At 55.5% G+C, this 23,678-nt stretch overlaps 1 protein-coding gene across 2 annotated transcripts in view; it reads left to right on the top strand.

Moving 5' to 3' along the window:
- Nucleotides 1-18,035: 18,035 nt before the first annotated feature.
- Nucleotides 18,036-23,678, top strand: part of CRMP1 (collapsin response mediator protein 1) — a 54,446-nt gene continuing 48,803 nt past the window's right edge. The window contains exon 1 of one of the 2 annotated variants that reach the window (XM_066278764.1): nucleotides 18,036-18,501. In XM_066278764.1, the coding sequence (XP_066134861.1) occupies nucleotides 18,121-18,501 (381 nt within the window). In that variant the 5' untranslated portion in view covers nucleotides 18,036-18,120. Of the gene's footprint in view, nucleotides 18,502-22,276; nucleotides 22,539-23,678 lie in introns of those variants that run through there. The other variant, XM_066278765.1, reaches the window with a different exon arrangement.

The following is a 23,678-nucleotide window of genomic DNA, read 5'->3' as shown; positions in this document are numbered from 1 at the left end:
GAAAGGAGAAGGCAGGCGTTTCTTAGACTGCTTCCAGCAGACTTTGCTTTGCCCCTCGGGGGCCAGATCTGTCCACCAGGCATGTATCCACGGCCATTCCTACCTGAGACCCAATTTCCACGTTTCCAACCTCTAGGCTGGGAGGTAAAAAGGGAGACAGTGCTCGAGAGTCACTGCGGATGGGCCCAGAACTTGTGTCCTTCCTTAGTAGCATGAGCCCGTGTGACGGTAAAGGACGTGCTGTCTGGGAGTGGAGGGAGCTGGGTGGAGTGGGCCTTCGAGTGGACAGGCAGGGTGGACAGCCCAGAGTGAGGACGGGGACCTGGCACAAGGGGTGGGGAACCACTGGTGGTGCTGAAGCCAGGTGGAGGAGTGTCAGCACCAGGCTGACATGAGAGGAGGTCCCCTGTGGCTGTGACCGGCAGTCTGGCTGGGAGGGGAACTGGACCGGAAGCCAGTGAAAGGCATTGGCAGCGCCTGTCGGTGGACTGTAGATAGCATTTGCCCGTGGAGAATTCAGAGTGACCCCTGTCTGAGCTGCTTAGCGGATCTAAGGAAGGGGCGGGCGGATAAAGGAGTCTAAACGGGACCTCGGGAGAACGGCCGCGGGATTTACCTGGCAGGGAAGTGGGTTCTGATACGGCGTCTACATCTGATTTTGGACTTGACAGCCGGGCTTTTCTTTGCATTTCTGTGCGTGCAACCGAAGTCCCGGCTACGTGAGGTTACTGACCCAGCCACAGGGAAACAGGCAGTGAGGTTACTGACCCAGCCACAGGGAAACAGGCGGTGAGGTTACTGACCCAGCCACAGGGAAACAGGCAGTGAGGTTACTGACCCAGCCACAGGGAAACAGGCGCAAGGTGCCATCGGACCGAGAGCGAGTGCCATTCATTTACCACCGCAGAATGGGAGGTACCGGATTTCTAACCAGCGCACCACGCGCAGTCCTGCGTACCTGGGCCTTCCTACAGACCTCGGGCTTGGCCAGGGAGGCCGCACTATGCTGTCGACCCACTGAAACGCTGAACTCATGAAAATTAATTAAAGCGGTACATGCTTATTACAGAAAAAAAAAAAGAAATAGAAAATAGAGGAAAGCTATAAAGATGAAAACATCAAACACTTGAAAACTACGATCTCTGTTGCTATTTTGGCCCCTGTTCTTTTTTTTTATCCCTTTGGATAAATGTCTCTATAATATTCAAAATTATTTCATCTCGTCTCGCCTGGCAGGCCTTTCCGCCGTGCTAACAGAGTGCGCACGAAGTTCTCTTTCCCGAATGTGAACGTGATGACACCAAAACTTTATTGACCCCCCCTTATCAAATAGATGAGTAGCTTTCTTTTTTTGCTGTAATAAATAATGATTGTCATGGTGTACACATCTTGTTTGGGGGGGGGGGTGTCTTTCCAGAGGCTCTCATTTCTTGGAGATTGATTCTCTGTAGTGGAATCAGTCTCAGAGGGGACAAACATTTTTACAGCCATAGATGCCCACTGCTGACTCAGGAGTTCAAACTCGAGAGAAACGTGAAATGGAAAGCCATGGCTGCCACGAGAAAGCCCCGCGTCCTCTGCCTCGGCAGCCTGTGGGTTTGGGCATTCCATCCACAGACCATTTATCGCCTTGTTTCTGACCAGGATCGATACTCCCAGAGCCCCAGCGTAATGAGATTAGAAGGAGGAGGGGAAGCTGTGTGACTCATGAAAGAATCCATCCATTAGACCAGAATGTTAAGAACAAGGCAAGTGAAAATGGCCCCAAGGACTCTTGATATTGAAACGCAGATTAGGACAGTTTAGGGGATAAAAGCCTTTTAATCTTTATCTGCATGTTCTGTGTCCCATCTGATGAGGAGGCTCGTGGGAATGGAATAGAGGTCCCTCTGTTTTACAGTATGTGTTCTTCCCACACACTAGTGGAGAGACCCCCCCACGACCCTTACTCCAAATTAATTTCAAAGGAGGGTCATCGCGTGTCTGCCAGGCACCAGACACTGTACCTCTTCTGTGCCCTTCACCATCACCTGGTGTCAGTTGATGTTTCTCTGAGGTCTCTGAACCCCTCTAGTAAATGAATCAAACCTGAGGCAGTTGTGGGGACCTCTGATGTATAGTCCGTTTGAAGCATTGGTATCAAGCTGGACTTGTGACAGGTGTCCAAAGCGGGGGCGATCTGAGACTAAGCCCTTCGCCTGTGAGGTCTGACGCTAGCTCTAGGTAGGTGGCGTCAGGATGGAGTTCAACTGTAGAACAACGGGTCAGCGTCCCCCCGAGAATTGGAGAATTGCTTGGTGCTGTTGGGGAAAACACACATTGGAATTTCCCAACAGTCAGAGCGGTCCCGTGGAACAAGCTTCCCAGGCACAGGTGGTGAGCTTCCCATGAAGAAGACACATCCAAGAAGAGTTTGAGAAAACCCATGCTAGACGCTTGAGGGAGAGGGAAGCCCTGGCTTTGAGAAGAGCCAGAAGACCCCACAAGTTCAGGAGGCACCGAGGGAGGAGATGCCCGTCAGCCCTGGTGAGACACTTCTTAGAGACTTAGGGACCTTGTAGGCCTTTCAAGTTCAACAGGGAGGCACACACACAGATGTGAGCAGCTGGAGAGCGCCGGCTTCAGCGGATCTCCCCCTGACACCATGACAGCTTCCTGCCCAGCCCCGGCTACAAGGGGGCTTCTGGAGGAAGGGCGGCAGGGGCGAGGTGGGGAGAACGTTGGTCAGAGAACTGGGAAACTATGGAAACCAGACAGTTTGGAGTTGGATGGTTACTTGGGGGGCCTCTTCCTCTCTGGGAGATCTGTTTCCTCAACTCATTACAAGGGGACTCATTGTAGGTGACTTCTTGGGGATAACCAGTCTTCTAATGAAAACACCGTGAATTCACACCACCCTGTTTGTAGCATACTGTAAATCATCAACAGGCTATACTGAAAATATAATAATTAGGGGCCAGATGGAGGAGATTGAGTCGATTCCTAAATTTTGAAAGCTTTTGACTTAGGAAAAATATTTTTAAAATCATGCGTTTTGCATTTGGTTTTCTTTACCTGCAAAAATGTGGAGTATTCCCCCGAGGAAATGAGTGAGAAGAGGGCTATGTTCAATCAGAATCACGCTGTGCCCGGCCGGGTTTAATCTCCTCTGTCACCGCCCCCCACCCCCACCCCCACCGCAGCCCCGCCCCCGGCCCCCGCCCTGCCCCCGCCCCCCGCCTGCTGGTCTCCAGTTCCTGTCTGCTCCGCAGGCTCACGTGGCCCTGGAGTTGGATGGGTCTGGTTTAAAATCCCAGTAGCACACTTCCTGGTGGAGGGACCTTGGGGAATTCTTTCACGTAGGCTCCTTGTCCTCCTCTGTAAGTGGGGACAAGGATGAACAGAAAATATGGGGAGCAGTGAGGACTCAGTGAGGTGTCGCCGGCAAGGGCTCAGTGAGGTGGGTGGTCCAGAACTGCGCTCCTTGTAACTCTTGGGTGATGGGGTTGTGTGTCCCTCCCGGTCTTCCCATCTGGAGCACCGTGTCCCCCGGGCACCACCCTCGTCTCCCCACACTCCCCTCCTCCAGGTCCTGATCGCTGGTCCCCCGTGTCCCATCCTGCAAGCTCCAGAGAGCTGCGCATGTCCCGAGTGCTCTGCCCAGTGTCCAGCCTGCCACAGGGAGCAGGAACCTGTTGAACTGACCAGGCTGGCTTTCTCATCCAGACCAGGGACACAGGACAAGTGGCCCAGGAACGGCTCCTGGTGAAGTGTTGATAGAAGGGAAGCTCCTGACCCCCAAACACCGAGAACAGAGCCGAAGAGAGAAGCCAGGGAGTGTGCCTACCCTGCCGGCAGCACTTGCTGTCAGGTGCTCATGTACACGTGCCACCCCGGCACACCTAACGCTGCTTATGCGACCAAGGCTAGCAAGCTCATTGTGCAAGGAGTTCACGCGGCTGCTGTGGGAAGTGGGGTTGCAAGAGCTGGGAGGGGAGACACGGGCAGGGCCACCTGTCACAGGGTCCTGGGAGTCTCGCCAGGGAGCATGGCTTTGTCCTAAGAGCGGAGAGAGAGAGACTGGGAGCAAGGGAGTGATGTAATCAGCTTTCTAGCAGTTCTGGCTGATGGTTGGAGAATGGATTGGCGTGGGGGCGGCCTGGAAACAGGAAGCCTGGTCAGGAAGCTGTCCCCGGGGTCCAGGTAAGAGACGGAGGTAGTCTGGGCTGGGGGAGAGCAGTGCAGGGGAGATGGGAGACAGAGCAGAGAGTACCGGTTCTGTATTTCCGGGCGTTTTTTTAATCTGTGAAGTAGGTCAGGTCAGCACTGCCTCGATTTATAGATCAGAGTGACAAAAAGGGGCAGTGACAAAGCCGTCTCCCAGCATGAACGTCCCATCTCCTCTCTACATCCCGGCAGAGGGATGCATGACCTTGTAGGCTGAGTGAATGGTGTCAAGGACAGTCACGTCTGCGCTGGCACCTCCTGTCAGAGCACACTTTCTCATCCGAGGGCTCTTGTCTTTACAGAGGTCTAGAACTAAGTAGGGCACAGACTCGTGTCCCCGTTTTTGCCCTCATTTTCTGATACCCAAGGGTCCCCCCCCACACACACGATTCAATTGTCTCCATGCCTGGGATCTCTGCTGTTTTCTGCACACACACGAGCTTCCCCGCACTGGGCTGAGGAGGGAGGCTGCAGCCTGGTCCTGTCCCCCTCCCTGGAGCGTGTGGACACCCGCCGTGGTTTCATACCATCATCCATTCACAGGGCTAGGAGCGACCTTAAGGTCCACTGGTTAGATGTACCCCCCAAAGCAGATGTTCCCCCTGATATCCCCACACCCGCAAGCAGTCAAGCTCACTGTTTCCTCCAGAAAGTCATCATGATGTCTTTGTAGTTGTCCTCCCTGATGTCTTTCTCTGACATTCTGCAGCCACTATCATTCGTGTGAAGCCACCATTTATTCTGTTTGGTATTCCCTGTCTGTTTCACTCCAACTGGGAGGCCCTTGTGGACAACACGCCTGGGTTTCGTTCATCTCAACACTTCTCATAGCCGTGAGCACAGTGCCTGGCATACAGCAGGCACTTGACAATGAGCAAATACATGAATGAATAAACAAGTGAGCGAGTGACTAGCTCTCACTGTTAGAAGGTTCTTTACCCTCAGCTGAAACATGCTTCTGGCTAACCAGCACTTTCTGAATTGAGGTCCACTTATTGATCTCACAAATGACCACACTCTCTTCTTGCTCATGGTGACTTCTCCACATGATGGAGCCAAAGTGGTCTACTTCCTGTTCTTCAAACATTCCAACCTATTCCTGCCAAGCTTGTCCCCACTGTAAGCTTTTTGCATACCTGCCCCTCTGCCTAGGTCACTTGACTCCCTCCCCTTTTTTTTCCCCACAGTTGGGTTTTCCTTGTCATTTGGATCTTAGCTCAAATATCACTTCCTCAGAAAGGTAATTTTTAACCACTCAATCTAGAGTAAACTCCCCCTACCCCTTCACCTCTCCACCTTTCTCTTCTGACTCCTGGGTGATTTCTTCAGGTCTGTCTTTCAGTTCACTATATCTTTCTTCATCTTATCTAGTCCACTGTTTAACCTGCTCATTGAGGTCTTATATCAGTTACACTGCATTTCATTTGTAGAATATATGGGAATATTGTGAATAGTTTTATTTTAAAGTCTTTTTTGGAGTCCCTGTTACAGGTCATCTCCCCACAGTGATTTCACTTATTTATTGCATCTGCTAACAATCTATCAGAAGTGGAATATACAGTGGTACCTTGAGATACGAGTTTAATTCGTTCTGTAACCAAGCTCGTAAGTCAGTCAACTCATATATCAAACAAATTTCTCCTATTTAAAGTAACGGAAATATATTTAATTCATTCCAGCCCTGTGAAACATCCCCAAACCATCCTAAATTATGAAAAAAGAAATGTTTTAATTAAGAAACACACATGTATACTTTACCAATGGATAACAAAATATATGAAATAAAAGAAAAAAGTGTTATTTAGTACTGTATTCTTACCTTAGAGACAGATAAGTGCAGCTAACAGGTGAATGGCGGAGGAGGAGGGAGGGAGGAAAGGATGCAGGCAGTATAGACACGTAAACTAAAACTGCACTTTCTTAACACTAAATGTAAACTAAAGCTGCATTTTCTTTACTTTAAACAAAACTAAAACTGCACTTTATTTACTTAAAACGAAACCACAAAAACTAGAGGCAGCTTTCTGAATCACAACTCGTATCTCGGAATTTCGCTCAGATCTCGAACAAAGATACGAACCAAGTCGCAGCTCATATTTTAAAAAAATTCCTGTTGGTCTGCTCGTATCTCAAGGTACCGCTGTACTTGTACTGTTATCCTTTTTAAAATGTAATTTCATCAGGCATTATCACCTGCGAGTGGCCCACATGAGTTATAGAAGTGAGCCTATGGTATTCATTAATTCGGAAAGAGATGGTGTGTTAATTTCTTGATGAAGGCAAGGTTGACACAAGGATTTGAGCACCAACTTCATGCATGATGTATGTGTGAAGAGTTATGATTTCCTGTGTTTGGTATCACTCACCTGATTCTAGTGAAACAGACTTTAGTTTCCTGCTTTGTCTCAGACCAAAGCATCACCCAATGCAGCAGTCCCCAGATGTCAGGTACTCAGTGCCTGAGTTTAGTGCAGAAGAATTACCCAGATTAATGCACGAGTATTGAATTCATTGAAAACACAGATTTGTGAGATGTACCTTCTGGATACTGATTCTGTAAGTCTGGCAATTGAGCCCAGGAATCTGAATTCTTAAGCTGGCCGAGTGATTAGGATGTATAGTGAAGTTTGGGTACCCATGCTCTCTATAAACTTTGAGGATTGGAACTGGATTTATTGTTGTCTGTTTCCTTCAGATAAAATGATTGAAAGCAGCTTACACAGTATAAATAATTATATATATATTATATAATACATTCTTAAAAGCTGACTTAACCCCACACACACACACACACACATACAAATTAAACCTAAGTGACTGAGATCAGACTTCACTCCAGTATCGGGGCACAGGGGGTGCTGCTGTGGCTGGGACCCTCACCAACATCCTTATCACGGATGTGGTCGTGAACTGTGTGTGACCATTGTTATCCATCGCCGGGGCCACCTTGGTGAAATCAGTTACGGGACCAACAGTGCAACTGAAAAGGGATGCTGCTCTCTGATTGGGGTGTAATGTTTTGGGGTCCCCTCCTGCAAACAGTTACCCAGATGCAGTTATTGACCTGGCAGCCCTTGTAAAGCCTCCTCTTGGCGAACTGATTGGCTTTACTGAGCCCCGTCCAGCTTGTGGCCGCTCACACCTCTTGGCTTCTGCACGAGCTCTTTCCTCTGCCCAGACCGCTCCTCTCTACCTCCGGGACGCCATTCAAATATCACCACCTCCGGGCAGTCTTCCTCTGCCACCTCCTTCACTTCCTTCCTTTCATTCTTTATTCATTGAGCCCTGACCACATCCCAGCGCTGCACGGGAGCCCCCAGCTCCCCTCCCTCCAGGCATCTACCGCAACGCGCAGCGCACCTTCCCGGCCTCATCGCCCTCCATGCTGCCCCTCGCTTCTCTGCCTTCTCCTCACTGACTCCTTGTGCTCCTTCCTCTTGTGAAGAGGACGTTGTCCAGTAATCCCACGCTAGGAGTCTTTCCTAAGAGAGAAACTGATGAATTGTGCACAGGGACCATGGCTTAAGCCCACCACATTTAGAGAAGAAGTGGGCTTCCAGCAGCACAAGGGCCTGTACGCTCGGATGGCCTCAGGTAGATAGATCCCACACTGGTTGGTCCATCCCCTTTAAGAACTCACCTGCCTGCCCTCGCTGTTGCAGGAAAGAAGACGCCTCAGAAGCGAGCGTGTCTGGCTGGAAAATGTAGACATCCCCCTCCACTCCCCCTGACGGGCCGGTGGAGCAGAGGTAGCCCTGGGATTTGCGATCCCTTCTGGAGAGCTGAGTTACAAGCCAAAGGACCGGCTTCCTGTTTCAAGTTAGAGACTCATGGGAATGTCTCTAACACCAACCAGGTGACCAACGCTGCTGACACTCCGAAGCCCGTGTGTATTGACATGGGGTGGGGGAGAGAAGCCAGGCTGGAGTCCCCCGGTCCTGGTGGGCTCTGCCGTGCCTAGGCGGTGTCACCTTGCACAAATTGCTTACCTTCTTTGAACTTCCACTTCTTCATCTGTCTGAGGGTCCTAACGCCTACTTGACAGTTTTGCTGGGACGACCAAATGAGATAAAAGCTGCAAAAGTGCCCCCAAACCCTGTGAGATGCCTCCCTTCTTCCAGTCAGGGGCCATTAAAGTTGGTAAAGGGTGCGTCCTTCTCCCTCACTGCTCAGGAGCACGTGCAGCCAGAATCACTCATTCTGCTCACAGTTCTCTTAGACGGGATAATGGTTTCAACAAATGCTGGCGGCCATCTTGGTATTATAAAGCTCCTTCCTGTCTGTCCCCCAGGACGGAGCTCCAAGAGCCCCTTGTCCATAGCAGGCACACAGGTGGCCCTCCAGCCAGACCAGCCTCACCGACACGTCCCGTTGGGCTTAGTTTTCTTTTTTAAAAAAACTTGTGTTAAAATACACCTAACACCTAATTTGCCACCTTAACCGTTGTTAAGTGCCCAGATCACTGACATTAAGCACATTCACAGTGGTGTCAGCCGTCACCACCATGGTCCCCAGGACTCTCCATCCTGGCAGAACTGAATCTCTGTCCCCACTAAACTCTGACTCCCCATCCTCCCCTCCCCCAGCCCCGGGCCCCCACCACCTACTTCCTGCCTCTGTGACTTTGACTCTTCCGTTGTGGAATCATGCAGGGTGTGTAACGTAGTGGCTGGCTCGTCGCGCTGAGCACAGATGTCCTCGAGTTCCATGCCTATGGTAGCAGGTGTCCGGATCTCCTTGCTTTTGAGGGAACTGCGTGACTGCGTCACATTTTGTTCATCCATCCACCTGTTGATGGACAGTTGGGCTGCTTCCCCCTCTTGGCTCTTGTGAATAACTCCGCTGTGAAGGGGGCATGGACGCCTGCTGTTGTATTTGTTAATATTTTAATTAGCAAGTGACATTTAGAAACCAAGAGATTTCGCCTAAAATTCTGGGTTTCGGGCTTCTCCCGGAAAAGGAGTAGGTCTGCCAACACTGGGTCTCTGTCTTCCTGGCCAGATGCAGAGCTGAACAGGGAGCTCCTCCCGCCCGGGGAAACCTCCCCTCCCCAAGGGGCAGGCGCTCGGGCGAACCTGCCCGCTCCTGTGGTGGGGAGAGATACAGAGGCTCGGAGAGGTCAGCGACCTGGGCCCAGAGCCTCCCAGGAGGTGTGACCACCGTCATCCAGGAACTGCCTGGACTGGGTTCCAGGTCCATCCCGGCCGCTGGCTTGACCCACAGGTCCTTCAGGTCTTTAACCTTTCAGAGGGAAATGGGAGGGGAGGTACCATCTCCGGCAACCCCACAGAGTGACTGTGGAGACAGAGGAAGGGGAGCCACGGCCCCTGACTGTTGCCCACCCAACTCTTTCTGCCCACTGCCCCAGTCAGAGTCCCCAAGGGAGGCCTCTGAGCCACGGAGGGGCCCGGGACGCACCCCTGGGAGCAGCGGTCCGTCCCACTGCGCACGAGAGACCTTAGAGGAAGGTGCGGCCCCGTAGCTTTACCTCCAGGGCTTTGGGTGAAATGGGAGCGTCAGTGGAAAAGCACTTGGTAAACCCTCACATTCTGCAGAAATATAACAGGTTTGACTTTTACATGATAGAAAGCTGAGAACCCCCCCCGCCCCCGCCCCCAGTATGGGAGGAGATTGGGATATAAACCAGAGTCCCTGAGCTGGAGTCGGGCTCTGCGACTGCTTAGATCTGAGATCTGAGGTCGTGGCCAAGTCCCTTCTGCTCCTCAGTCTTCTCACCGGGTAAATGGGGCAATGACATACCTGCCTCAGCACCTGCTCTGAGCATGAATGGATACGCGGGTGGGGAAGCACTTGGCAGATGTCAGTGTTGTGCAGACACCGGGTAGCTCTTTAGTGCCTACCTATCATGCACCTACTGCGTGCCATTATGAACAAGGAGGTCCGTCTTAAGGACGGTTTGAGAAAGGTCCCCAGGAGAGGGAAGGAAAGAACTGCCTGTCAGACGGTTGTACTGCACACTCTTAGCTCGTGATTAGCAACAGCCAGCGAGTTGGCATGGCAACGTTTCCCCACGAACTGCTAGGCAGTGTTCTTAAAATAGGTCCCACCAGAGGTGGGGCGGCTGTGGTTAGCCACACCGGCAGTCGTCGGCTGGGTCCGCCGACCACGGTCCCCCGTGCTGCCACCTGTGTGTGCAGAGGGGTCCCACCACGCCGTTGGGGAGCAGGCCAGCGGTGCGGTCACCAAGGCAACAGATCCAGAAGCATCCTTTGTCGGAGCAGGAGCTTTATCTGCTATGAACACCCCCGCCTCCCCCCATTCCGCAGGTGGGGAAGCCGCGGCCAGGAGCAGACCCGCGGCACACGCGTCCTCGCTGTCTTTGACGGCGGGGGAGACTGAACCCGGTTCTGTCCTTCGTGGAGGGGTCCCCTGCTGTGCCTCCACTTACGCTCTTCTCCTGTGGAGTTCTCCGCCCGGGTCCGATGCAATTCCTTTCTGAGGCGGTTACAACCCCTAGGACATCACTCAGCAGCAGGGAGTCTGTGGAGAAATTCTCCCCACGCCCACCCTTCCGCCCAGGAGGCCCAGAATCCCGAGGTGTCAGGGACAGTCACCTAGTTCTTGGCCTGGCTGGGATGACTGTCTCCCCAATCCCAGCTTCCCGATGTGAAACTCAAGCAGACAAGTTCACACACGGTTACGAATCGCTCTGCAATGAGATTACTGTCTGAGTTACTCATCCGTTGTTGCAAAGAAGCGGAAACCTAAATCCTTTAAAAAAAGATGAGTTCCCTTCTCACTCTTTGTGATAGTCAGCAATTTCCTGAGTCAACTTCATAAACTCAAGGGCGGGGGGCGGGGGGGCGCAGGGACTCTTACTTTCTGGCTGGTAAGCTGCTTCTTTTCAGAAAGTCACAGTCCTCGATTAATTCCAGGGTGAAATTCTAGGCCCGAAATGGGAAAGTTTTTTGGGAACCTAGACCACTATGGGAACAGGGCGCCAGACATTGCTGACGTATTTGACATATTCAGCGGGGTTTTATTCTCTCTCCAGATAGTGCCTTGCCGGGGAGGGGAAGGGAGCTGGGCTGGGCCTCGGGTTGGGGGGGGGTGGATGTAGCATGCGCTCTGACACCCCTCCAGGCCATCTGCAGGATGGGAAGGCTGCTCTCGGCCTACGGTGGTGACTCTTCACGCTGGTTGTACTTTGGACTCATCTACAGGTTTGTTTGGTTTTTTTAAGAAACTGACACCAGGCCTTTCTCCGGCTGCTTAAGTCGGGTTGTGTTGGGTGGGTGGGGCCCAGGCAGGGGTCTTTGAAAACCCCACAGTGATTCCCATGGGCACCAGCGGGAGAAGCACCAGACCATGGCCTCACAGCCCCTTCCAGCTCTCCCAGCCTCCGTGTTAATCCAATTCCCAGGTGTCGCCGTGAGTTTCCTCCACATTAGACTCATATTTATCCGTGTTTCTCACTGGGAAAGAGCCGTGTACCCAGCGTTGACAGAAGGAAATGTCTCATGTTTGGAATACTTTTGACCATGGGTCGTCTCTGTCACCGCACCTGTAGAGGCTCTTCTAAGCAGCTCATGGTCCCGGTGAAAATTAAATGCCTGACACGCTGTAGCACTCAGCCCCACGGTGGCAGGACCCGGGTGCCAAGCTCATGGTGGCTGATCTTAGCACCGTGACATAAAAAGCTCAGATAACACAGCTGGTGGTGTCATCGGCACATGAAGCGGATCTCTTGGGTACAGTCGCTTGCGTCCTCACATCTTTCAGAAACAGGTCTCCTACGTGTCCTACGACGCGTACATTTACCAGTATGTGAGCCCGGCGCGAATTTCTACTCGGCGTTGACGCCGACGGCCGACGGCGTTCCCACCTGGCTTTGAAATCAATCCTTTGGGAATATTCTCTGGTGTCTTCAGCAGGTGGAGAAGGAGAGAGAAACCATGGGGGGTTTGTTAATGTGGTTAGTCCTCTTGGATGTTTTAGGAGATGTTTCAGAAAAAGAGTGTGCCTGCCTTTAGACCTAAAACTGCCTTTCAGACGGCAACAGGCCGAGGATGGGAGGAGGATTGGGCTTTCTTTATTCCGTCCACTTTTCCCTAAACCTCCTCCGGTTTCGGCGAGCACAGCTCATGTCCCAGCCTGACACCGGCAGGTTGGCATAAATGAATGACATAGAGTCGTGGAAAGATGAACAGGAGGACGCGGCACCATCCAAAGGTTTGCTCCAACACCGTGTGTGTGTGTGTGTGTGTGTGTGTGTGTGTGTGTGTGTTTGGAATGCATCACCAGGCTATACCCAAAGGTAGACTGATGACACCTTTACAGGCTCGTAGAACAAGGGAAGAGAAAGGCAAGTGAACAGGGTTGTTAAAAATGGCTGACAACTTGATACCGACACGGTATTGATGTACCCGTTTTAGAGTGAGGTAGTTTAGCGCAGTGTTTGTAAACGTGTTACTGAAAGCGATGGGGGCAAGAGGCATCTGCGTAGCGATGTTGTAACTATTGTATCAATATCAACTGGTAGGACCTTCCTTTGGGATGAGGATAAGTTCTGCCTCTAAGGACTGGAGGACGAGTTGCGTGCGGGCCAGAGGCACTGGGTTTGAACGGCGCCTCTGCCGCCAGCTGTCTGTGCCAGCTTGGACAGCATGCTGACCCCTCTGAGCCTCACCGCCCCCCGGAGAAACGCCGGGGAAGGTGAGGGCTTTGAAGAGAAGACAACCCGTGTTTCCCGACGCCCCCGACAGAGACGGGTGCTGTGAGGTCGGGCACCACCCCCTCGCCTCTTCGAAAACGCCCAGCCACGTTTCAGCGCGACAGGGCAGGCGCCACCAGCCCGAGCTGGGTGGCTGAGTGCAGGTCAGCGCAACCAACTCCCGATGGTGAGGCAGGGAAGCGGGCTTGGGTGTCGCTGGCCAAGGGGGCGGATGAGACTGGCGAGTTCACTTGGGCAGAACCGCCCGGGTCTCTCCTCACTCTTCCAGGCTAAATCCTGGGCAGGTCCCATGGAAGCTGCGAAGCACAGACAGCTGGTTGGGAATTGTGTGAATCTGAAAGGACTCCTCCCTCCATGTCATATTTCCGTTAATCAACACAGGGGTCGGGATGTTCACAGTCCAAGTTCTGCCCTTCCCTTCAGAGGGACCAGTTCCCCTTGCAAGGGAATGGCGACTTGAGCGGACCCCCTTCCTCTCGGCTGTTCTCCTGCCAGACCCTCCTGTGCGTGCTGGAGTAGTGGCTGTCCCCAACCCCTGTGACATGAGCGAGCCATCAGTCCTAGGAGATGCTCATTGTATTGCTAACCGGTGTCAATCGGGCTTACCACTGCCTCTGGGGGTTCAAGATTTATAAGGAGGGCCCAACCTTGTGTAAAATCAGGCTGAACTTTTTCTCTTGTGACCAAGATGTATTTTTCTATGTTCATCAAATATATAATTTCTGTCATTTTGTGTCTTCAAATGTACGTTTTCTCATCGTTTTTCTTTTCTCTTTTGAAAGTTTAACTTGTTCATAATTCATTACAAAGTGTTGTGGACCCTAGCAAATCCAAGACTCTTCGTGTTTGTGGGGAATAAATGATTTTCTAAGAAGTCAAATCCACTTTGCGCAAATCGTGTAGTGATTTCCCTAACGACGAGCCGTGATGTGCCTGCATCAGTTTATTATGGGCACCGTCACAAGGTACCATGCGCCTAGGAGCTTAGAACAACGCCCCGCCCGTTCCCGTGCGGGTCCTGGAGGTGAGCAGGCCCGTCTGGGTCTGGCCGGGCTGAAGCCAAGGCGTCGGCCGCTGTGTTCCTTCTGGAGACGAGGGGAGGAGGATTTGCTTCTAGAAGCTGCCTGCATGCTCTGGCCCATCTTCCAAGCCAACCACGGAGCATCTGCCCCTCTCCCTGACTCTGACACCTGCTCCTGTCATGTGGCCTCCGCCTCGGACCCTCCCGCCTCCCTCTTTCACCGTTAGGGACCCTTGTGATGACGTCGGGCCAACCTGGTCATCCCAGGTCATCTCCCGTCCTCAAGATCCTTAACTGTATCCCCCCGGCAAATCCCCTCTGGTCATGCCGGGTCTGGGGATTAGGACGAGACCAGCTTTGGGCTGGGGCTTGATGCTGCCTCCGGGAGCTCCCTATGGGCTGACTCGGAGGCAGAAGAAAAAAAAAAAAACAACAACTAGATATTTTAGAGTCAAACATGCCGAACTTGGACTGTCTCTCTGCTCTCGGCCGGCCCTGTAACTGCAGGCAGCTGGTTGGCCTGCCTGAGCCGCCTCTTATATCTGGTATGAAAGGAGGGCAGTGCTGTCACTCGTGACTTGCCTCACAGATTTGCTAAGTGTATTATTCACCCCACGATAAACTACGATCCCCTTTCCCTCACTTTTGGTAAAACATTCTTTTCATACAGCTGGTTTTAAAAAAAATAGTTTTCTGCTGTTTGTTCCCCCTAAAATAAGGCCCTGATGGAGACATGCCTCAGAGCCGAGTGGCCTCTCAGGCCCACGCCCCCCCCTCCCCGCCGCCATCTGACACAGCCCTCTCTGTTCCCTGCCGTCACCCTGGAAGGCTCTGTGGTCTGGCAGGAGGGGCGCCTGGCATGTCCTTCACCAAATGTCATGTTTCCTTTCCCTTCTGAGCACCTCCCCACCTGGAGGACCAAGAGCAGCCGCCGGAGGACAGGCTGTCCCAGGAAGGTCGCAGCGTCATCTGGCCTGAGGGGGGCGCGCTCCGGTTTCCTGGGTCCTTCCCTCTGTTGGCCTATGCTGCCCTTGGTCCCCCTGCACACTGGGGAGCGTGTGCATTTCCCAGTGTAGACCCGAGGCTCCGTTTCCCTCCCGGCTTTCTCTGTGACAGTCCCTTCCTGTCCTCGCGATGAGGAGATGTTGCAGCAAGGACTCAGACGAACCTGCACGGTCACTTCCTGGCCGTGCACTGAGCAGTGGCCATCAAGTTGTCGTCGTCCTCTGCGCCCCCACCTGGGGACAGGTGGCTCTATCGGCCATGTGGGCTGTGGAAACAGAACGTAACATATAGAAGTAAACCGCGGGTACAAAGGCCCTTAGACATGTGGCAGGCGCTTGAAAAGTCTCAGCTCCCCTCCTTCCTGGGAGGAGAGAGGTGTGATGAGGAGTGACAGGAGTCTGAGACACGGTGGGTGCCCGAAAGGTGTGCCGGATCAATATGGAATGACTGGTTGCCCACGGTGGCACGGAGGACAGGATTCTAACGCAAAGCTCCGGACTACCCTGATGACACCAGTCTATTTCTTTCTCCCCTTTCTCCCAGTGTGACCTCCCCTGCCGGCTTCTTTGGGAGAGGGTAAAGGAGACTGGTTAAACCGGGGCTACACTACTGTTTTAACCCTTAAGTGGCATCATGCTGTATTTCCCCGAAGCCTCAGTTTTCTCATCTGTAATAAAGAGGATAAAGGGCTCCTACCGCAAAGGTTACGGTCAGGCTTAAGGGAGTTACTGTGTGTCAGGTGCCTACAAGGTCCTCAGCACTTAGCAAGCTCTCGCTAAGTGGGAACTCGTACCCTCTCTCGCTCCTGCCTAAAGACAGTTCTTTCTTTTCCCCTGCCCAGCCCTTTCCCACAAGGGAAAGGGGTTTTCTTGTAAAGCAGCGAGGTCTCCATCACCGGTGGGATTTAAGCAAAGCCTGAGAGGGAGTCTCCTGGGGATGTCGAGGGGGCAGACTCAGGCACACGGAGGGAGAACTGACCTCAGAAGTCCTGTCGAATGCAGATTCTTGGCTTCTCCGATATTTCTGTAGGTTCAGTCACTGTGAATATCCATGGCGCTCTAGATGTTTCTGTCTGATTTTCCAACAAGAAACTCCCTGGAAATGTGCTGGGAACCGCATTTCACGGGACAGAAGTTTTCAGGGAAAAATTGAAAACACTTGCAATGTAACCTAGCGTCCTGAAGACCTCAAGAGGACCATCTGTGACAAATCTGTGCAGGGTGCCCAGGGACGACAGGAAAGAGGCCAGGATGGGGCTGTTGCGAGTGGAAGAGAGTGGATGGAGGCGCGGTGGTGGTAGCAATCTTTGTTCTAATTTACGTTTAGCACTCTCTTTCCTACTATAATATAATAGCGACTTCTTGAAGGCGGGGACTCTGGAAATATTCATTTGTGTGTTCCCCACACTACTTTCTCTCCCAAGCACAGAAAGGGGACTTACTAAATACCCACTGTGCTCCAACCCCGGCCAAGTGGCCGTCAGATCTGCTTCACTTCTGCCCTCCTGTTTCCCCATCTGCCCAGGGGAGACATAGTCCTACCTACGTACTGCACAGACCAGCCTGCTCCAGGGTTAAATAACAGTAAATTCAAGGGGAGGGGCGTCAGCTGAAGCCATGGAACTAATATCTCCAGAGTCATCCGTCCACAGATCTCAGCCACAAAAAGAACATGAATTCTGTTGTCTGGGACTCTGAGAGGCTGGGACGACTGGTGCTGAAAGAACAGCTCCTAGCACCCGGGTAGGGTGAGGTGGGGGAGCTGCGGGTGAAGGCACAGAGCCAGGAGGTATTGATGCTCTTGGCTGCTGTCCCCACCAGTCCCAAAGCTGTGTGTCTGGACGCTGCAGAAGGAGTTGGCAGCTGACGATTCTGCCCGTCCAGAAAGAGCAGCTGAGACCACCAATTCCCCAGAGTCTCTCAGGACCCTCTGTCTGATAACAATGATGGAGAAATGAGGGATGGTGTCCAGGGGACGCACACTGCTCCTGGCCTTGAAGAGGAGTTGGGGGAGTCCCAGCGGAGAGACCCCGGGCCTCCAGGCCTTCCTCCCTGGTCCTAGTCAGAGGAAGCTTAGGACCCTCAGGCCACAAGCCCCCGCCTGGCTCAGCAAGGGTTAGGCTCTACTGGGGTCATGAGAGGTGGCCCCTGGAATGGGGAATAAATTTTCTCTGTGGGTGGCTGACAGGACTGTGTGTGTGTGGATGGGAGGTGGGGGTGATCCACCTCTCTGTGTGTCTTTTTCTGGAACGTTTCTATTTAAGCTCTCGATATTCCTTATTCTGGTGTGGATTTGTGTGTGGGTGTCCTGTTGGGGTTTGTGTGGGTGGAGTCACCTTGTGAGTTTGCTTTTAGTATGATGGTGTGAAAATCTCTTTGTCGTGTGGGTGTTGCAGGACTGAGCATCACACAGGGTGTGAATCACTGGTTCTGATGCAAGAGTGCACCTCTCCTGTCTGAGTGAATGCGGCCCTCGCATGTCTCCCTGGCCTGCTGTTTCACCCTTCCTGGTACGTGGTGTGTCGAATGTTCTGTCCAATGTGTGTCTCTCCGGTTGTGCAACCAATCTCAGTGTGATGCTGTGTATGTGCGGCATTGTGAGACAGAATTTCTGTTGTGTGTGTGTGTTTGTAATAGACTCAGAATATGTGTGTAAGCATGCATGTGTGTGCAAAATTGTCTATGATGTGTGTCTTTCCCTGCGTGTGTTACGGAACCTGTGTGTATAATCTACTCTCATGTGTGCCAGCATGTTTGCGAACCTTTCACGTGTTTGTATGGCATAATTGTGCTAGTACCAACCTGCGTATGGCTTGTGAGTGTGCTTGCACGTGGCTCCCACCCCTCGCTCTCCTCGTGCCCTGCGCTGGGCCTGGGGGCGGGGAGTGGGGGTGCGGCGGGAGGACTGCGGTTCGGCTGCCCGCCCTCGGCGCTGCGGCTGGGGTACGTCACCGGCCCTCTCCGCCCCCGCCGCGGTCCCCGCCTCCCGGTCCTTTGTAGCCCGCCGCCGCGCTCGCCGCCAGCCGCCCGCAGGCCCCGCCCCGGCCCCGCCCCGCTCCGCCGCGCGCCCCGCCCCGGGCCGCAGTCGCCGCTGGGCCGCCGCGGGCCCGCACCCAAAGCGGAGCGCGGCGCACGACGGGGGCGAGGAACGCGGGCGGGCGGGAGCGCGGGCGGCCGGCCGGCCTCGGACCGGGATGGCGGACCGGCGGCGCGCGTGGAACACGGAGGACGACCTGCCCGTGTACCTGGCGCGGCCGGGCAGCGCGGCGCAGACCCCGCGCCAGAAGTACGGCGGCATGTTCGCCGCGGTGGAGGGCGCCTACGAGAACAAGACCATCGACTTCGACGCGTACAGCGTGGGCCGCCGCGGCTCGGCGCGCACGCCGCGCAGTGCTGGCCGGCCGGACGCCGTCGGCCTGCCGGGACCCGGCGGCAGCGAGGACACGGCCAGCGACGTGAGCGAGCCCTCGGGCTCGGCCGTCAGCTCTCCAGGCGAGCGCGACGAGCGGCCGCCCGCGCTGCGCATCCGATGCCCCACGCCTCGCGACCTGCCACTCGGCCGGGACAATGGCCAGGTACCCTCGGGGCTCGCGTGGGCCGGACGGAGGGGGCGGGGCCCTCGGGGCCTCTGGGAGTAGGGTCGCCCGAGGGCAGTGCAGAGAGGCCTGAGTGCGGGGGCCGCTGCCCCGGGCTGGGGAGAGCTACGGAGGGCCCCTCCCCCACCGCATCGTACAGGAGGTTCCGAGAGGCTGTGTGGCTGCGGCTCGGGCTGCAGTGGCCAGCATAGTCCGTGAGACGGCAGAAGGTCCCCTCCTCTTTCACAGAGAGAGCCAGGTTCTGAGAGGGGAAGTAAGTTGGCTAAGCTGCCACATGGAGTCTTAAAACGCAAAGGGACCTTTGGGATAAATTTATCCCAGAGATCCTCATTCTTGGCTTTATGGAAAGGACAGCTCCGTTCTGCTTTAACCCATGCCTTTATCCCCTCGGTCATTAGCGATTACGGAGCACCTACTATGTGCCTGGTTCTGGGACGGGCTCGTTGATGTGTCTGTGAGCTTACAGCTGGAACAAGCCTCACTCCCTGTGCCTTCTGCGGGAAGGACTGGGTGAAAGATTTAAATTGAACTGGAAACCACTGAGCCCTAAGCACAGGCATCGCCAGAGGGCCGCCCCTGTGTCTCAGTGCGATGCCAAGAGCGCTCACCTCAGCGTGCTCCCGAGCAAGCTGGAGGCAGAGTGGGGATCTGAACCCCAGTCACTAGCTTCCTTGACTTGTGGCCTCCTCCCCCAAAGTGGGGAAGCCAGCCTTTGGACCCAATGGCTCTCCTCCCTTGAGCTGGAGGTCTTCACGGTACTGGGGGGAGGCATGGATGAAGAGAGGGCACAGCTTTGGGATATATGAGTGAGGGACAGGGCCAGGTGTCTGGAAAACGGAAGTTGGAGCACCAGGAGCTGTCAGCAAAGCTCAGAAGAAGATGTCTAGCACCATTCAGGTCCCAGATCCCTGGTAGGTGCTAGGATCCTGGCTCAGCACCCCAGCCTCACCCCAGGCCGGAATGGGAGACAGATTCGTTGTCAGAAATAAGTCGGTGGTGACCGTTCAAAAAATGTTCGTTGTTGAGTTTTATTATCATCATCATTTTTATTAACCCTTCTCCCCCTAAGGAGGCATGAAGTGAGCCAGGAGGAGGCAGAGCCTGATCTGGGCATGAATCTGGGTGGGCTTCCTGAATGAGTAGTGGTAGGCAGGCCTTGGACTGCTACAGCGCAGTGGTGCGATTCTTTCTGCCCCCCCCCCCATGTCCTGTTGCCACTTTGTCCCCATAACTCGGGAACTCTCCGTGGTCCTGAACGCGGCGCCCCAGAAGGGACGGTCTGTTGAGGGGGTGTGAAGAGGGAGGAGGCGAGGGAAGGCAACATCGAGAGCGTCTCCCTTTTCCTACCCCTTCTTATTTTCCACCTGCCCACCTCGCTTCTCTGGCGGCAGACCTCGCCTTGGATACAGGCTTCTGAGCCCCAAAGGGAGGCTGCAGGGCCGCGGACCGGGACGCCGAGGTCAATGCCGGGGAACCCGGGTTCCTAGCCACGGCATTTCGTCCCCTTGGGCATCAGCTTTCCCGTGTGTGAGAAAAGGGTGGTATTCTCCTCCGGCTCCCACTCGAGGCGCGGTGGACTCTCAAGGAGGCGAGGTGCTTTGTGCAGGACTGGGAGCTGTCTGGAGACGCGTCCCTGGTGGAACTGCGGCCAGTGTGCCCACGCAGCATCGCCCCTAGGCTCTGCCTGGGCCGGCTCTGCGGCCTCTCCCACACCTCCGCCCACCGCCCGGGACCTCCGGCCCTCTCTCCCCTTCCTCCAAGGCTTCTCAGGGACAGGACAAAAGGCTGCGCCTCAGGCGCGCGGAGGTCCTCCGGAAGCATTCGAGGTTCGGGACTGCGGAGACCGGGAGGGCCTCGCGGTCTCCCAGGGGGAGCGTTTTACTTTCTACCGGCGGACCGGTCACAGGGCTCCGTTCTGGGGCGGGCCTCGTTGCTTCGGCGCTTTGCAGAGGGTGCGGGGCCCTCCCCCCACCCTTAAAGCACTTTCCAGGGGAGGGGGGGGGAGGAGTTTCTGCGGCGCAGGCGCAGCGCTTTCCGAGGCCCCAGGCTGAGCTACTGCGGGGCTTTGTACCGAGGAAGTCTGCTCGGGAGCAGCTGTCTGGCCAGTGGCGGACTGGTGCCCCTCCCCCTATACACACGTGGTCTTGTCCGCAGCCTTGGCGCTCCCCTGCCCAGAATGACCCCTGGGGACTCCCTGGTGTGTGGGACCTAGGCCTTAATGCTGAGGGAGGGGATGTAGGTGTCAGGGAGAGGGAGAATGCCCTCACTTAGAATTTCTGGTCATGGACAAGGATTTAGGATGCCGCTCAGAGCAGAGGATGAATGAAGGAGCTCTAGACCAGGTGTGCAGGAACCTGGCTTGCAGATACTGTTCTGCTGCAGCAAATATGCTTTGCATTTGAGATAATTCACCTCTGTAAGCCCAATTGCCCACCTGAAAAATGGGGAAATTGTGGTCTTGTGTTCCTGGAATGCAAAGCTGCTTCTTGTTTGCGAAGCTACAACCCCACCTGCATTTTAAGGCCTGGGCATCGCTGGCCTCCTGTGTGTGTGTGGGGGGGGGGCAAGGACTGGCTTTCCGGTGGTGATGAAGGCAAGGGCAGCAGGCCCCCCACCTGCATGGCGGGTTGCTTTATCACACCCAGCACAGCCCCCCCCCATGGTGAAAACTTGAAAGTAAATACGATGGGTATTTGGGTATTTTTACAGCACACGCAGGTGGGGATTTCATAGACAGAGTGAGCAGCAGAGGTGGTTAGCGTTTCATTTTGTCTGGAGATCTGGGACACTGTCCAGTGTTGTAGGGGCTTGCTGGGCCTCCCCCCCTTCTTCCTCTGACCTCTTTTACTCCTCCCTTGTCATTAAGTGTATCAAGCCCTGCCCTGGCCTCCTGTTCACCTTGCCTCGGAGCAATTCTGGGTCCTGGGGCTACTGTCCACTCTTCATGGGGAGTCAAGACGTCATATTCCTCTTCCTGTCCCCAATCTGTTTCAGGGGCAGTGGGGACCTTAGTATCAATAGCCTGGCCCTGGGAGCAGTCGCTGTCTGGTAGGCAAGACTGTGCTGGTGACCTGGTGGCCTGGCACTGATAGCTCAGCGGATGCAGGGGGCAGAGGAGGTCAGCCGTTAAGTAGGACCTTGTCTCTTGGGTCCCTGATGAGATGGGGAGGGTGACAGGGAAGAAGAGCTTTGTGGAGAAGCTGTTGAAGATGAGTCAGGGGAAATTGGGGTAGGATATTCAGGGAGAGGGTACACCCCGAAGAAAGGCCTGGAGGTGGAGATGGGGAAGTACTTGGTCTGTTGAGGGAGTGCGTGGGGACGAAGGGAATGCGGGTAAGAGGCAGGAGGGGGGCGGTCACTGATCCTGGTCCTGGAGGGCGTGAGAGCTCCAGCAGCTTGGGCGAGTCCTGGGCACCCGGCCACACGCCCTCCCCCGAGCAGCTGTTCGTGGAGGCCCACCAGCTCCGCCTGCGCATCGGAAGGCCGTCTTTGGCTTTATAAAAAGAGCCCTGCGAACCAGCCCTTCCCGGTAGCGAGAGCGAGGCTGGGGCCCAGCCGAGGGCGTTTGCGCGGGGCGGGGGTCCGCCAGGCTGGGCGCCTGGGGGGTGTGGTGGGGGGCGGAGTGGGGGAGATCGGAAGGGAAGCGCTTCCTGGTTCCATCCGGGAAGAGCGAATCGGGCTCGGCGCCGCGCCGCCGCCGGGAGGAGCTGCCAGTCCGCAGCGCCCTCCTCCCGCCCCGGCCCTCCCTCTCCCCGCCCCCCGCGGAGCCGGGCGGTGCTGCAGCCGGAGCGGCGGCGCGGGGCCGAGAGCCGGGGCAGCGGGCGCGTCGGCAGCCGCGGGCGCCGGACCTCCGTCCTTCTGTCCATCCCTTCCGGGCCTTGTCGCCGCGCCCGCGGGGAGCGTGACCGAGAGAGAGCCCGAGAGAGCGAAAGACAGCCCCCAGGTCCACGGGCCGGGCTGAGGGCGCCGGAGGGGCCATGTCTTACCAGGGCAAGAAGAGCATCCCGCACATCACGGTAAGCCGCCCCCGCCCCGCCCGCTGCTCTGTGTGGGGTGGGGGTGGTCACCGCCAGGGTCGGGATCCTCCGGGGACGGCAGGGGCGGCCCCCAGGCTTTCTGCCACGCAGCGGGCGGGGCGGGGCTGGTCTCTCATTGCAGCCCCTTCCCCCAGCCTTTGGGGACAATGGGTGGGGGGAGTCCCGCGTGGCGGGGCGGGGCTGGAGCCTCGGGTCCCTGGGCTTGCAGCCCCCTCCCCCAAGGGATGTGCTAGGTGGCGTGGACCGGGAGGCTGCAGAGCTGAACAAAAGAGGGAGGGGCGCGGTCCGACCCCCCCTCCCCCGCCCCCACTCGGGTCTCGGAACTGCGCCCCGCTTCCGCGCCCTCGCACCCGCCGGCTCTTGCACCTCTCAACCGAGTTTCTTCCACGACAGAGAAAGGAACAAATATCGACCGCCAACTCCCACTCCCTGCCCGTGGGGAGGGGGTTAAGTCTGGACCTAGAGGCAGCGCCATGATGGAGGGGTCCTCCCATTCCTGGCCGCAGCTGAAAATACTGCAAGGGGGCAGCACTGTTGGCCGTGGCCCTGGAAGGGTTAACACCGGGCGTGGGGATGGAGGTGGGGGCTGAGCAGGCCCGTGTCCCTGGGTGTGGCCGGAAACAAAGAATCCCTGGTCTTCAAGCTTTGTCTGTGGGTGGGGAGCAGAAGGCTTCCCTGCCTGCAGACCTGCCCCCTACCCCATGGCCTGCCTGGAACCGGAGTGGGGCCAGACCAGTCCCTAGGGGTGTGGGGCCGAGGGAGGGGGCATAGGACGGTGGGTGCCAGCTGCCAGGGTCAGGGGGGCAGGACTCTGGGCGATGGAATGCTAGAGGGTGATGCCTGAGGTTTGAGGACAGAGGAGACCCACCACCCTCATTTATCCAAAATCCAGGTTCAGGGGTGGCCTGGGACACCTGCAGGAGGCGGCCTTGGGCAGGAGGAGGAAGCTGATCCTTCCCACCCGCCTGCCCAGCACATTGCAGACCTGGTTTTATTGAGTCTTTTCAATAGGTCCTTTGAGGGAGGCATTGTTCTCATAAAGCCAGAAGCTGAAGCACTGGCTGGGGATGCAGGGGAGAGGAGGGCTGGAAGGGAGCTGGGCCCCCTGTCTACCTAGAG

This window comes from Saccopteryx bilineata, chromosome 5 (genome assembly GCF_036850765.1).
Source record: "Saccopteryx bilineata isolate mSacBil1 chromosome 5, mSacBil1_pri_phased_curated, whole genome shotgun sequence".
Taxonomy (NCBI): Eukaryota; Metazoa; Chordata; class Mammalia; order Chiroptera; family Emballonuridae; genus Saccopteryx; species Saccopteryx bilineata.
The sequence above is the reverse complement of the archived record's forward strand: the minus strand, read 5'-3'. Positions and strand labels throughout refer to the sequence as shown.